Source organism: Fusarium coffeatum, assembly GCF_003316985.1.
Source record: "Fusarium coffeatum strain FIESC_28 chromosome Unknown BRIP53273_contig_64, whole genome shotgun sequence".
Lineage (NCBI taxonomy): Eukaryota > Fungi > Ascomycota > Sordariomycetes > Hypocreales > Nectriaceae > Fusarium > Fusarium coffeatum.
In genome coordinates, this window is record NW_022157860.1 from 1,218 (window position 1) to 16,601 (window position 15,384).

General features: G+C 50.6%; 4 protein-coding genes across 4 annotated transcripts; all 4 read left to right on the forward strand.

Moving 5' to 3' along the window:
- Positions 1-249: 249 nt before the first annotated feature.
- On the forward strand, positions 250-2,670 carry FIESC28_03001 (uncharacterized protein; the record flags this gene model as incomplete). Its single annotated transcript, XM_031157150.1, has 3 exons — positions 250-904; positions 967-2,543; positions 2,596-2,670. 3 exons carry the CDS (start codon positions 250-252, stop codon positions 2,668-2,670), a joined length of 2,307 nt encoding a protein of 768 aa, XP_031018781.1.
- A 1,010-nt stretch (positions 2,671-3,680) lies between these two features.
- Positions 3,681-6,504, forward strand: FIESC28_03002 (uncharacterized protein; the record flags this gene model as incomplete). Its single annotated transcript, XM_031157151.1, has 5 exons — positions 3,681-3,761; positions 3,976-5,137; positions 5,190-5,371; positions 5,427-6,361; positions 6,417-6,504. 5 exons carry the CDS (start codon positions 3,681-3,683, stop codon positions 6,502-6,504), a joined length of 2,448 nt encoding a protein of 815 aa, XP_031018782.1.
- Positions 6,505-8,894: 2,390 nt separating this feature from the next.
- FIESC28_03003 (uncharacterized protein) lies at positions 8,895-10,934 on the forward strand (the record flags this gene model as incomplete). Its single annotated transcript, XM_031157152.1, has 4 exons — positions 8,895-8,918; positions 9,010-9,135; positions 9,188-9,757; positions 9,837-10,934. 4 exons carry the CDS (start codon positions 8,895-8,897, stop codon positions 10,932-10,934), a joined length of 1,818 nt encoding a protein of 605 aa, XP_031018783.1.
- A 554-nt stretch (positions 10,935-11,488) lies between these two features.
- FIESC28_03004 (uncharacterized protein) lies at positions 11,489-15,054 on the forward strand (the record flags this gene model as incomplete). Its single annotated transcript, XM_031157153.1, has 2 exons — positions 11,489-14,680; positions 14,734-15,054. 2 exons carry the CDS (start codon positions 11,489-11,491, stop codon positions 15,052-15,054), a joined length of 3,513 nt encoding a protein of 1,170 aa, XP_031018784.1.
- Between the last annotated feature and the right edge of the window lie 330 nt (positions 15,055-15,384).

Sequence of the window (15,384 nt, forward strand, 5' to 3'; positions counted from 1 at the left end):
CGATTCTCATCCACTCTCCCTCGGGTCCGCCTCGACTCTGTTCCGCGTCTCCAGGCTTGTCCGCCCAATTCGCTCTCGACTAAACTTCATCATTATTGTGTCATACGATAGATAACACACATCGCATCGCATCACTCTTGATTGTTTCAGATCAGTTCTATCGGTTGTTTGTTTTGCACTACACAGCCTCTGGCTGGTCGCCTACCTCGAAATAATTGGCTCCGAACCTTCAATTACCCTCCACCCACAATGCGCTTCGGTCGAACCCTTCGCGAGTCTGTCTACCCGCCATGGAAGGACAAGTACATCGAGTACGCAAAGCTTAAGAGCTTGCTGAGGGAGGATGTTGCCGATGATGATAACCAGCCATGGACCGAGGAAGACGAGACTCGTTTCTGCGAGGAGATCTTCAACAACCAACTCGAAAAGGTTGCCCAATTCCAAGAGCAGCGCTTCAATGCTCTCAAGGAGCGGGTTGAGTCTGCTTTTGATAAGCTCAAGGAATTGGCCCCCGTCGAGTCATCAGAGGAGGATGGCGGCCCTTCCAAAGGCGACATCTCGGCTACACGCCTGCGCGCTCTCGAGTCCGAACTCGACGAGATCACTAATGAGGTCCGTGAGCTCAAGAAGTACAGCCAGATCAACTACACTGGTTTCCTCAAGATCATTAAGAAGCACGATCGCAAGCGAGGAGACCGCTACAAGGTCCGCCCCATGATGCAGTTGAGCCTGTCTCAGCGACCTTTCAACTCCGAGACTGGCTACTCTCCCCTCCTCAACAAGCTCTCCATTATGTACTTTGCTATCCGGCAACAACTGGAGGAGAACGGAGAGCAGCTTCCACCCCTGGACCTGGAGTCCCAAGGCGAGACGCATAACGGCGAGCGCTATACAGCTCACAAGTGTAAGTAAACCCAGGTCACATAACATGCAGTCTCGGCAGTCCAATTACTAACTCAACTATAGTCTGGGTTCACCCCGACAACTTACTCGAGGTCAAGACAGTTATTCTTCGACATTTACCGGCCCTCGTCTACAGCGAACAATCTGCCAAGGAGCTTGATGGCAGTGATTCGCCTTCCATCACTTCTCTCTACTTTGATAATAAGAAGTTTGAGCTTTATGGCGAAAAGGTTGACCGCAAGTCTGAAGCAACCTCGTTGCGCCTTCGCTGGTACGGACAGCTGGCCACCCGACCCGAGATTTTTGTCGAGGAGAAGACCGTCGACGATAAGGGCAGTCAGGACTTGAAGTTCTCCATCAAAGACAAATATGTCAAGTCGTTTGTTGACGGCGAATACAAAACCGAAAAGGCTGTTCAAAAGCTGAAGCGACAGAATTTTACCCCCGAAAAGATCCAAGAGTACGAACAGACGGTTAGCACCATCCAGAAGTACCTTAAGGAGAAGAACCTTAGCCCAGTTCTCAGAGCCAACTACGTCCGAACGGCCTTCCAGAAGCCTGCTGATGATCGAATTCGTATTGCTATCGATACCAACGTGGCATTCATCCGGGAAGATACGCTTGATCGTAGCCGCCCCTGCCGTGACCCGAACGAGTGGCACCGCCTGGATATTGACGAGAGCGCGATGACCTATCCTTTCAAGAACATCAACCAGAGTGAGGTCAACCGTTTCCCATATGCCCTTCTTGAGATCAAGTTGAAGGAGGACGGCATGCGAAAGCGACCTACATGGATCGAGGACTTGATGGCATCTCACTTGGTTCACCCTACACCACGCTTCTCCAAGTTTGTGCATGGCATTGCGGTTCTCTTCGAGGACTACGTTAACAGCTTGCCCTTCTGGCTCAGCGATCTTGAATCTGATATCCGAAAAGACCCTCAGAAGACTTTTGAGGAAGAGGAGCAGCGACGTGCCCAGCGACATGAGGATGTCATGGCTGTAGGCAGTCTCATCGGAGCTGGAGCAAAGTCAGGATCCTACAAGCCTACACAAAGCTCGCCAGTAAGCAAGTCGTATTTGGCAGACCGCATGTCTAGGGACTCGATTGCCCAAACACTTAACAGGCAGGCATCCGGGCCTGCGAATGGAGAAGAGACTGGAGAGGGTAGCGGCCAACGTCAGGAGGAGCAGGAAAGGTCATACGGGACTCTGTCTTCTGTTATCCCTGGCTTCTCGTTATCCAAGTACTCCCGGGCTAAGCGAGCCTCTCAACAACCACTCCCAGAAGGCGTGGTAGCACCTACAGAATGGATCAAGAATATGGGTGAGCTCAAGGTCGAACCCAAGGTTTGGCTTGCCAATGAGCGAACGTTCCTTAAGTGGCAGCACATTTGTATCCTTCAGGGTGGTCTGGCTGTTGGTCTGTACACCGCTGCTGGAGAAAACACAATTGCTTCTATTATTGGGCTCTTGTTTGTTCTCATTGCTATATTCGCTGGCGGTTGGGGCTATGCTATGCTGAGAATCCGACGAACCATGATTGTGGAGCGAAGCGGTAAGGATTTCGACAACATGATCGGACCCATGATTATTAGCGCCTCATTAATGATTGTCCTTATTCTCAACTTCTTCTTTGCGGTAAGTTCTGCTCATCCTGTTGTGGTCAACTTGAACTAATGGTATTTGGTAGTGGCGAGAGGCTTATGGACGATTCAATGATGGTAAGCATGGTGCGGGAGAGTTTCTGTCGGAAGAACTCAAGTGAGTTGGAGAGACGGGTTGAATAAAAGAGTTGTGTAGTAGTACGGGCGTTGGATGATGCATACCCTTTGGTGTTTTGCATAATTAGTTAAAGAGAGGATTGTCTATTAAACAGTTTGAATACCCGTGCCATTGTTCTTGATCATGACAATGCCTTCGAAAAGAACTAGTTAAAGATATGCACGAATAAAGTGATATATGTAATGCAATGTGCCTTGCTTACTGCATGCATGTCTTGTCCTGTCTTGTCTAGGTACAGTAGTTAGTGGTGGTGTCTTCGCGTCCCTCGGCTGTGCATTTGATTAAACACCTTCCGTTAAAGTCAATTTCGATAGATAGTTTCTACAGCGACTTTGTTGTCCAACTTCCCCTCAAACAATTGACTTTTACTAGCCATCGCCTTTGTGTTACTTGTATTACCTGTACAGCTGAATACTTGATATCATCCCTGCTTGTCTCGACCAACCTCCTCAGTACTCGTACTCCACGTATCAAGCTTCGCAAATCTACCGTCCAGCTCTCGTCGCGCCACTAAAAATAAAGGGAAATACCTGGGCGTGGGGTCGGGTCCCCCTGTTGTTGCGTTGCGCAAACGCATTGCCTCAAACGAGGGCGTTCTAACTATTTTTCCATTTTCCACAAAGACCTTCTTCTTTCTTCTCTTACTTGCGTCCTTTTCTCTCTTTGTTTCGCGTTCCAATAGTGGGGGGAATCATCTTCAATCATGTGCAACGTCAAACTCGATTGCTAACAATAACTAAACCTTGTCCATATCTTTTATTCTCATTTGCCGACTCTCTCCATCGTCAGTCAGTCAGGCTGGACTGTCCCTGTTATCTTTAAAGTCTAGCCCGGTCCGCGCGCCAGCCGGCCGTCGCGAACACGACTTTGCGACACCAGGCGATTCAACTTCCCTCTAGACCCTCATTCTAGCTTCTGCATCTTTTCTGACAATTCAACTCTTGTCGTCAATATCGATCGTCGCGTTAGACTCGCGCTGCGCCTGATGACATCATGACGGATCAGGGCGAAAAGAAGGGTATCTGGAGCATGCTCCGAAGAGCTAGTTCTAGGAGACATTCATCCAAACCTCCGGTGCGTACAGACTACAGAGCAACTGCAGTGGCGTCTGCATCTTCTCGGAGCTCGGCCTGTGCTGTTAGCTCAACGAAATCGTCTCCGTTCAACAAAGCTTGAGCTCTGTCTAGCTGCGTCGCGTATGGAGCTATAGCTATAGCTGCAGATACAGCTCCGATTTCGCTCATTCACATATTTGACATATTACTAACTCTTACCTTGCCCACTTTAGCCCAAGGACCTCGAACCTAGAGAGTATCACCGTCCTCGCCGTGCCAGTAATGGTGACGCAGGCCAATCGCCATACCGCCAAAGTATTGGTTCGGCTCCCGATCTTACATACGATAATAACCGCCCCACGACCGCCGAAGACGAGTCTTCCAACATGCGCCGCAGGCAGAAAAGAGGGCAACCCGAACCCGAGCCCGAGCCCCAGTCTTCCCCAATAAGGTCCAAATCCTCTGGTTTTCTGAATAAGGCTCGCATAACCAACGGACGGCCAGTTCGCCCTCGAGAACCCCCAACAGTAACATGGCCCCCTTATGGCATCTCTATCGACGATGAATTGCCTCAGCAGCATGCACTTGAGATTGTTGCCCGTGGTGCTCCTTCACACAAAGGTCACAGGCGGCCTGTGGCGCATCAGCCCGATGAGTTCTACTCTCTTCATACGACTTCGAGCGGTAACCGAGCTGATGGCAAGGCCTCTGACCACACCGATGCTGCGAACCTACACGATTCTATGACCCAGCTCATGACTTTGCGCCTGCTAGGGCACGGTTACGCAGAAAAGCCATGGGAGACGCTCGAACAGCCCAGCTATGCTTTTCACTTTGGTCATTTACCAGGAACCATCACGCTCAATGAGTGGGCCTCCATGTCCAGCGTTCTTCCACCCACCATGGCCCTCCGTGACGCTGGTGTTCTGCCCCGGGTGATGAGTCTGGAGAGTATTTTCGAACGCTTGCAGGAACTACGGCATGGCATTGAGGATGATGACGAGTCTTTACTTTATCGTATTCTATATAAGCGCATTCTGAGGGACCCCGATAAGTTTCTCAACCCTCATCGAACTCTCGACAAGCAGATCACCGATCTAATTCTTGTTCTTTCACGACCGGACTGGATTGATTTTAGCAACCCGCGAAATCAAGTTGCTACCCGTTTCATCTTTGAAAGGGGTCCAGAGAACCAGGAGCAGTTCCATAAATTCTTCCTTCAGCTTCTTCTCAGTCTTGAGCTTGAGTTGCGCATTCAGTCATATCAACATAGTGATTGGGCCAAGGAGAAGCTGACTTCACAAATACCACCTTCCATCCAGTGGAATTTGGCTCTAGCCAGACGTTGGCAGGATTTCGTACGCGTTGACGACGTTGGCAAGACGCCTGAAGAAAGTGAGTATCATTCTGGCTCTGTCTTCAATGCGGTCACTAACAACCAGTTCAGTTCTCTTACGATATAAACTGAAGAAGCGCCAAATCAGAATGTTGAGGCGCTTTGCCCAAATGATGAGGTGGCCCAACCTGACCGAGACCCTTGATAATATGAAGCAGAAGGATTCGGAATTGGCCTTGGATGAGGTCAGCTCCGACGCCTTTGCCTTCTTCAGTGGCCTTGTGCTGCCTGGTGTAAGTTCACCTATCCTATTACATAAAAGTGAAAATGGTAACTGACTGGATATAGCATTCGTTCCCATTTCTGATAATGAACACTCTTCTTGACCTCGACCCTGACAGTGCAACTGATAATCTCGCACTTCTCTCACATATGCATCCTCACTGCGGTTTTCAATACAAAAACAGCTACACGTATTGGTCAGCCAGTTCGATTGTGGGCAAAGTCCTGGCACCTACATGCCATGCTGTTGGAGGTTGGATCGGCCCAGCACGACCAACAACGGATCTTGAGCCAACTCAGATCGCACGGATTCGAAGTCGAAAACCAAAGCAACGAATGACCCCTGAGGATGTTGAGTCGATGGCAGAACGTTCTGATCCGCTTGGCCCTGCTGCTGAGACTTATCCAGTAGATGATTATCAACCAGTTACTCCGACCAGCGGCCCCGAAGATGCTGTCGATACCGTACGGGTAGAGTTGTTGAGTCTGAAGCCAGCGGAGCGACCCGAAGATTCACCTCCGTCCACAAAGGTTTCGAAACTGTTTGACGCAACAGTACAATTCGCCATTAATGGAGTATCATGGCCACTCAAGCTCATGTACGATGTCTCATTCGTGGCGGCGTGGCCATGTTCCGAAGGACCACATCCACTCTTCTTCGACTATGTCTATAAATCAATTCGTGTTGATTACATCACTGGAGTGCGAGACTGGGGAAATCTGTATGGAGGTCCGCAATTGCATAGTGTGCGATCAAGCCCTGGACCAGGCATGATGCAAGGCCCATACAAGGACATGTTCAGTCAGAGCTTCAATCACCATCACGCTCCTCTGAATGGGTTCCTTCAGCCCGGTGGTCCCGAGGAGGAAGATGATGAAAACGACGACGAGAAGGTCCTTGTGGTGGAAGCGTTCGGTGTACGCGATAACGAGGTCTTGGCACGAGCCTGGTGCTCACACTGGGGTCTCAGTGCCGTGGTGGCCGATGTTGAAAGAACATGGTGAGTTTACTATGCGGCAGAAGTACATTGGGACAGTTGCTAACGAGAGATGCAGCATGGCATGTGCCATTCGTGAAGCGTACGCGGCAACGCTGACAGTGGTGATCCTGGTGAAGGGTCAGGAGTATCCCAATAATGAGTGATGAATTTATGAGTTATGTATATTTACTTGGTCCCACGTCTAGCGATAGGCTGTGGGATGGATTGGCGAAAGTGATTCAGGCATGGTCAAGGGAGTTTGTGTTTTGGACCAGGGAAAGCAGCCGGTGAGGGAAGCGGATGGAATTGGATGAGAGCGGTGTGCTGCAAATAATAGATAGACGTTGAGTGAGGGCTGAAGGTGGTTGTAGAAAAGGTTCCTGAGCGTACTGCTCGGGCTCGGCATAGAGGTTTCCATACACCTAGGATGAATACTGTCTCATGTGATATCTATCACTGCATATGCATGTTAGTTGGATGGGTATCAGCTCATGGGTTGTATGTACTGTAAGATAATAATAGCATTGAGGGAGGAATACCACATTACAGTAGGATACAGTATCATGATTGCAGTTTACTGTATGTACGCAGTGGCATTCATGATTCACCGTACCACAAGAAGAGGCCAAGCAAGTCACAAGATCTTGGTGAACGCTGATCAAGCTCGGGATTGGCCAATTGGATAGCATGCACATGTATGCATGTACTGTACAGTACATGTAAGAGACAGGCATCGCGGATGAGCCGGATCTGGAATCCCGGATGTCTGGGACAGTTTCAGCATCCCGAGCAAGGTTGTCTGCTGTGCTGCAACGTTGGCTGCTCTGTTCTACTGTAATAAACCGACCCCCCTCGGGATAAATTGAGAAGAGGTCATCGGACACTAAAACTTTTCTTTGTTTCTCGTGTTGTGTTACAGTCCTGAGGGGACTCCGCTGTCGGCCGAGAGGCAGGGGATGATGAAGATAACGCCACATCATATCATTGAATGCAGTGAGTGCCCAGGTAGGCAGCGGTGTGTGTGGTTGAGTTTGGATTCGATGCTTGAGATGAGACCAGACGAGGGAGGATGTGGAGAAGAGATGCCGATCAAGGTGAGCTGTAAGGGAAGTCGATAACTGACAAAGAGTTGAATTGAATTGAGTTTGGTACCAATGGCTAGGCAGTCATTTAAGGAATGAGGAAAGAGATATTTGTTGAGTTGAGTAACGTCAACAGCCCGGTCAAGATGGGGAAGATGAATTCCGATATTCGGGGACATGAGATTGACAGGTTATTTTCCTATTCGGCTTACAAGAGCAGCTCTACTGCATCATCAAAAGAAAATACATATATTGATCAATTGATCATCAGACAGAAACACCCGATTGTTGTTCTGCCAAGTTAATTCGTAGATACACCCCTTGGCTTGTTCATCATGAGTTCTCAAAAGCAGATCATGGAATCTCTTCCACTAGCTATAGCTTCTGGTGGCTTGACTTGAGGTTCTCCACCCTCCCAGGCAACAGCATTTCCTCTTTTTGTTACTATCAGACGAGACAGAAAACGGAAAGGCCGTTTGATTTGGGGAAGCTATTCCAGGGCCCCGAGGGTTTCTAGTGGAGGAGAGAAGCATGAGGAAGAGTCTAGTCCAGTCTTCTGTGAGATACTGTACCTATTCATGGATGGTTGAACCGCCACTGCAGTAGAGAAGAGGAGACCTAATGAATTGATGCACTGCAGATGCAGCTACAGTTGCATTGCATTTGTCTATTCAGCTTCTAGAGCTCTTGGAAGTGCCATATTCCTTTCGCCTCCCCCACCCTGTAGTGGGATTTTACTGCAGTTAGTGGGGGGTCTCCCCTGTCCCCCAGTTCATCCCCAGGATTATCATTGTCAAAGCTCCATTGTTTGCCATGATGGAGCTTCCTCTCTCCCATCATGACTGGCCGTACCTCGACTGTTTCTCTCTCACGATCGGGAACAGTCCATAATAAAAAAGTGTCCACGAGCTTATTTCTGAAAGGGTTCCACATGTCAATTGCTGGGTATCAGTAGTCTGATAGATAAATAGATATACCGTAAATACTACATATATATGAGCGAGCTCCTCGTCTTCCTGCTCGTTAATCATCGTTGAAAACAAAGTTACAAAGCATTACACCCCAATAGCTAAGACATTCAACGCTTAGCTGACCACTCAATTACTATCTTGGGCTTCTTCCCACTCACACACACCCTCTTACTGTACCTCAAAGTTCCAGACTCTATTCTATTCTTGGGATTGCCTTTGCTTTTTTACGCGGGGTGACGCCTCATCATTGCCTTGCCTCGCCTCGCCTCACACCCGACCTCTTCCCCCTCATCGTCTTCCCCATTTAGGATTGTGTTTGACGCAAGCCTGAGCTTATCCTTGGGGCAATAAAGCACAACCGTCACTGTTTCGCCCAGACTTGATCCTGATCCTTCTATTATGTATAGCAACCACAAACCCATCAAAGTCATGGAGTGAGTCCTCTCATCCTCTCAGCTTTCTATCACATCACGATCTTGGCTGACTAGTTCTTCTTTCACAATGGATAGACCTCCTCAAGTTTTGGTATGCAACCATCAAGCTCCCCCCAACCGTTGGTGGTGGCTGCGGTAGCCGCAAGTCAACATCATGAACTCTACTAACTTCTCTTGCCCAGGATCACTACATCGGTGTCGATGTCGGTACTGGTTCTGCTCGAGCCTGCATTATTGATGAGACTGGAGACATCAAGGCTTTAGCTTCGGAGAACATCAAGCTATGGCAGCCTGAGAATGGCTACTACGTACGTTGTACCTGCAGTCCTCCAAACACAATTCCCTCTGACTCCCGCCCAGGAACAATCTACTACAGACATCTGGCAGTGCATCTGCGAATGTGTCCGCCGTGTGGTCAGCGAGTCCACTGTCAACCCCTCCAGCATCAAGGGAATTGGCTTCGATGCCACCTGCTCTCTTGCTGTCTTCACTCACGATACCGACGAGCCCCTCCCTGTTACCGGTCCTGATTTCACAAACGATGGCAACGATCGTAATGTCATCTTGTGGCTTGACCATAGACCTGTCGAAGAGACCGAGAAGATCAACAACACCAACCACAAGCTCCTCAAGTACGTTGGTGGAAAGATGAGCATCGAGATGGAGATGCCCAAAGTTCTTTGGCTCAAGAACCACATGCCTCCAGAGCTGTTCGAGCGAGCAAAGTTCTACGACCTTGCAGATGCTCTCACCCACTTGGCTACTGGTAACGAGACTCGCAGCTACTGCAGTGTTGTTTGCAAGCAGGGTTACGTTCCTGTTGGCGTCGACGGCAGTGTCAAGGGTTGGCAAGAGGACTTCTACCACGACATTGGTCTAGGTGACCTGACCAAAGATGATTTCAAGCAGATGGGTGGTGTCAACGGGGTGGTGAGCCTTTTCATACTTTCTCCCTCTGGTTCTAACGTACCGTTCTTCGGTACATCAAGGCTAACCATGGCTTTCACAGAACGGAACATATGTCAGTGCAGGTGAGCCCGTGGGCACCCTGAGTCGATTAGCCGCCAACCAACTCGGCCTCCCTATGGGCATCCCCGTGGGAAGCGGCGTCATTGACGCATACGCAGGCTGGATTGGAACCGTAGGCGCTAAGGTCGACCTTGGTGACGACGAGCTCAACGCTGCTGTACCACACAATGATCTCGCCCAAGCTTTCACTCGTCTGGCTGCCGTCGCCGGAACCTCGACATGCCACTTGGCTCTGTCCAGAGAACCCGTTTTTGTTCCTGGTGTTTGGGGTCCATACCGTGATGTTCTCCTTCCCGAGTTCTGGATGGCTGAGGGTGGTCAATCTGCAACTGGAGAGCTTCTACGACACATGCTTGACATCCACCCCGCTTACAATGAGACATGCGCCCTGGCCAAGGCTGAGGACAAGCACATCTACGACTTCCTCAACGCTCACCTTGAACTCATGAAGGAGAAGCATAGTGCTCCTTCAATCTCGTACTTGGGACGCCATCACTTCTTCTACGGCGACCTGTGGGGCAATCGCTCACCCATCGCTGATCCCAAGATGAAGGGTAGCATGATTGGCTTGGATAGCGACAAGAGCACCGACAATATGGCTCTATGGTACTATGCCACAATGGAGTTCATCGCCATGCAGACACGACAAATCGTCGAGCAGATGAACAACGCCGGCCATGAGATCTCTTCCATCTTCATGTCTGGTTCTCAATGCCAGAACCCCGTCCTCATGAACCTCCTGGCCACTGCCTGCGGCATGCCTGTCTTGATCCCACGATACGTCAACGCTGCTGTCGTTCACGGAGCTGCCATGCTTGGCGCAAAGGCAGCCAGCCACAGCAAGGAGGACGGAAGTGAGCCCGAGTCTCTCTGGAGCATCATGGATCGCATGAGCAAGCGAGGTCGACTGGTCGATCCCAGCACTGATGAGGATGAGAAGGCGCTTCTGGATGCCAAGTACGAGGTCTTCTTGGACATGTGCAAGACCCAGCAAGACTACCGAAACAAGATTGATAAGGCTACCTCCAAGAAGGCCCGTATGAACGGTACCGTTAATGGCGCTGTCAACGGCGCTTAGAGGCTGAGCTTATATTAAACGTGAATGGTTATGAGGTTGATGAGCGCTTGGTTCAGGGATTTGGCGTTGGAATTCGGTATAAAGGCCAGTAATGAATGATTGATCACACGCGTGTGAATGGGCCGACACGACGTAACTAGGTACTAAAATAACGAACAAATTAGAGTAATTGAAATCTTTCTTTGATGATTCCTATGATCCAGTATCTTAAAGCTTAAAGTTCCTTGTTGGCTCAAATCTACAGTTGAGCTCTCCTTGACATTGACACTGCGATTTGTTTAACCTAGCGTTGCCTAGGAGCATATTCTCACTCTGATTGGCCAAAGCTTCACCTCCAAGCATCCATGAATCCTGACCGTGGCCCACTCCTAAATTCGTAGAAACAAACGCGCGCCGACTTTGTCTGTTGTTGACCAGGCATTTTCTTTTTTTTATATTTCCTCACCCACGCATCAAGACAGCTCGTCTGTCATCAATACTCCATCGCCTCATCCATTGACCTGAGGAACCTCCATCCTTCAATTTCCCCAGGACCTTTCGATAATTGAGGCACCATGTCTCTCTTTGGACAGTCTGCCAACACGGGCGGCAGCTCGCTGTTTGGAGGCAATACCGGTGGCACGACAGGCGGAGGACTGTTTGGGCAGTCAACAACACAAAACCAGCAGAGCGGAACCACTGGCGGTGGTTTGTTCGGCCAGCCAGCGCAGAACCAACAGCAACAACAGACTGGCACGACGGGAGGAGGCTTGTTTGGAGGACTTGGCGCAAATAAGCCCGCTACGACCGGCGGTGGTTTGTTCGGGCAGCCGCAACAACAGCAGCAGCAACAGCAACCACAGACGGGTACTACGGGTGGTGGCCTCTTTGGCCAGTCGACTACAACACAGCAGCCAAGCACGACCACGGGCACTGGACTCTTCGGACAGCAGGCGCAACCTCAGCAAACTGGAAATACAGGTGGCGGTCTGTTTGGCAACCAGCAGCAGCAACAGCAACAGCAACAGCAGAAACCATCACTGTTTGGCTCCTCTCTAGCGCAACCCGCAGCTGCCGCGAAGCCATCACTCTTCGGCCAACCGCAGCAGCAGCAACCCCAACCCCAACAGAACGCGCCTTCCATGCTGGGTGGGAGCACTTTCGGCGGAAGCACACTAGGTGGAAGCCTTTTTGCTAGTCAGGCCCCTAATGGACAACCTCAAGCGCAATCACAGCCAGCGGGCGCCTACTTCGACAGTCTCTTTGCTAAAAGCCAGAAAGCTGATGGCAAAGCCAACATGGAGGATCTCCCTAGTCTCGAGCTCGGTTTGGGCGATCTGCGACATCGATTGAGAAAACTTCAGTCCAAGCCTAGCGACAAACCTCTCGGCGGCAAAGCTCACTACCTTCTCGCAGCCTCTGGTGTCGACCCTGGTGTTGCTGCCAAGGACCTCGGTCTTCTCGATATTCAAGCCGGCCGTACTGAGCGAGCTAACCATGGCTACGCCCCCAGCGAACTCGATGTCGAAACATATCTCTCGAACCTCCAGACCAAGACGACTCTTAGCATGATTGCCGACGGAATCGATCGATCAGTTCGCGACTTTGATAACTTCCTCGAAGACAATGTTACAATGGAGTGGGAGGCGCAACGAAAGCGCATCTACCAGCACTTTGGAATCACCCCCCGTGATGATGTTGCTACCTCCGGACGCGAATCTCAGAGTGCTTTCGGTCGCTCCAGGCGTAAGAGCCAGGCGCCAGCTGCCAAGTCTGGCAGGGCCAGTGTTCTCGGCAGGTCGACGCTCCAGAAATCTGTTATCGGAACACCCAGCCGAATTGGAGCGCATCAGACTGATTTCTCGGATGTCGATCGTTCTTCCGAGTCTGGAGGTCTTGACGGACGTGTCTCATCTGATGACAGGGTACTTCGTGAGCGACAGGGACGTCTTTCGGAGAAGATTCGCAACCTCAACACTGCTCGTCTGCTCAAGCGACCTTATCCCATCCTCTCTGAGCTCGCGACTGTCGAGCAAAAGTCCCATGATCCTCATGCGCCCCACGTCGTGGAAGCATACCTGGCCGTCATGGAGATCGTGGGCGAGAATCCTGATGCCGAGACAACCCTCAACAACGCGACAGCCAAGGAGCGCGAATTTGCAGATATGTATCTGAACGATAACCCCAACTCCTCCAAGTCAGTTGAGATGCGAAAGCGCATCCTTACTGGCGCAAACAGTTTCTTGGAGAAGCAGTTCTTGCGTGAAGTCGAGTCACTTATTGCCAAGCACCCTCACGAGGCGAAGCTTGGTGGTCTACCTGATATCGTTAGCAAGGTCAAGGCCTACATCCGGTTGCGGTCTGCACGAAAAGACTTGGTCCCCGACAACACTGAACTTCAGCAAGTTCAGGGTGAGTACGTGTGGGCCATTGTCTTCTACCTGCTCCGCTCTGGACACGTGAGCGAAGCTGCCAAGTATGTCAACGACAACACCAACCAGTTCCGAGGCATCGATAGAACCTTTGCTACATACTTGAACAACTACGCTGCCAGTGAGGATCGACGCCTTACCAACAGAAAGCTTCTGGATCGTTGCACAAACGAGTACATTCAGCGATCCCGCAATGCCCCCGAAAACTCGATCGATCCTTTCCGCATGGCTTGTTACAAGGTCATCGGGCGTATCGAGCTCGGTAACCGCAACCTGGACGGACTCAACACAGATATCAATGATTGGATTTGGCTTCAGTTCAACTTGGCGAGAGAGGGTGATAAGACAATTGAGATGGCTGGCGAGTCATATGGCTTGGCTGAGTTGCAATCCAGCATCCGAGAGATTGGTCTGAAGCACTTCCCCAAGGCCAACTCGGAAGATAGCAACGGCAGCTTTGGCATGTTCTTCTACCTACAAATCCTGTCGGGTATGTTCGAGGATGCCATCGCCTATCTCTACCCCTTCTCATATGTCGACGCTGTGCACTTTGGTCTGGCGCTCGAGTTTTACGGTCTGCTTCGACCAAGTGACGCTATGTCACCATCCAACGACCTCCGCAGCTACAGCACCAAGAACCTGCCCCAGATCAACTTTGGTCGCATGATTGGGTACTACACTCGTGACTTTAGAGCTGCGGATGTCGTGTCTGCTGTTGACTACCTGACACTTATCTGTCTCAACCAGGACCTCGAGGGCGAGGCTGGCCAACGACACGGAAGCCTGTGCCACGAGGCCCTTCGCGAGTTGGTACTTGAGACACGCGAATTCAGCAAGTTGATTGGTGATATCCGACCAGATGGACGACGAATTCGTGGTATCATCGAGGAGCGCGGCCCTCTTATTGGCCTTGACGCTGAGGACGACTTTGTCAACACGGTCACTCTTCAGGCCGCCAGCTTCGCGGATGAGAACGGTCGCACCACAGATTCTGTCTTGTTATATCATCTCGCCGGCGAATACGACACAGTCGTCGCTATTGTTAGCCGTGCGCTGAGTGAGGCCGTGTCTCTCGAGATTGGCGAGGACCCTATGCGTCTTATGCCTGTCAAGCCCCGAGCCGGCGGACAAGAGGCCGATACTGGCAGCAGTCTCAGCTTGGCAGCCATCGACGACCCTGTCGAGTTGGCCAAGACTATGATGAGCATGTATGAGCGAGACGCCATGTTCTACAGGAGAATTCAGGACCAGAACAAGGTGGCCTGCCGTGTGCTGCTGGAAATGAGCAGTATCAAGGGATTGGTGGAAGCCGGACAATGGGCACAGTGCCTCGACGTAAGTTGATTGTAAGCCCGAGATCCATAAGAATGATGCTAACGTGAAAACAGAGAATCCGAAGCCTGGAGATCCTGCCTCTGGACGCGGCAGGCGATGGCAGCACCATCCGAGCCTACGCCTCCAAGTTCTCCGGTCTCTCACAGCCCGTGTCTATCAATGTTCCCAACCTTTTGATGTGGACCATTATCTCCTGTGTTCGCCAACGCGAGCAGCTGACAAGCGGCCAGTTCAGCGGCAATGAGGGAACTCGTCGCATGATGGTGGAACAACTGAAGCAGATGACCCTGGATCTGACAACATACACCAGTCAGCTTCGGTACAGGTTCCCACCTCACCTGCACGAGGCTCTTGCCAGGGCATCGGCGGAATAAGAGTCAGGCGCACGGATATCATATATTGGGTTTATTGAATATAGGCAACGCTGTATGGCTAGTATGAAGAAACGCATAGGTTTTAGGATGTGAGGTCAATCACAAAAGGACGAGGCAAAGATTGGGGACATGTCGCGGTAGAGGCCAATAGTGAGTAAGAGCGGTTTTGGGGGAAGAAAGAGGATCATCTCCTTTTGTTTGCGGCTTTATAGTAATTGTAACATCACATTGGACTTGTGCTTCTTTCTTATCTGAAAGATGGTGAGCGACAGTGCTGGGCTCATAATACAGAAGACTTAGTTTCAATCTTTCTTTTATGGAACATTTCAA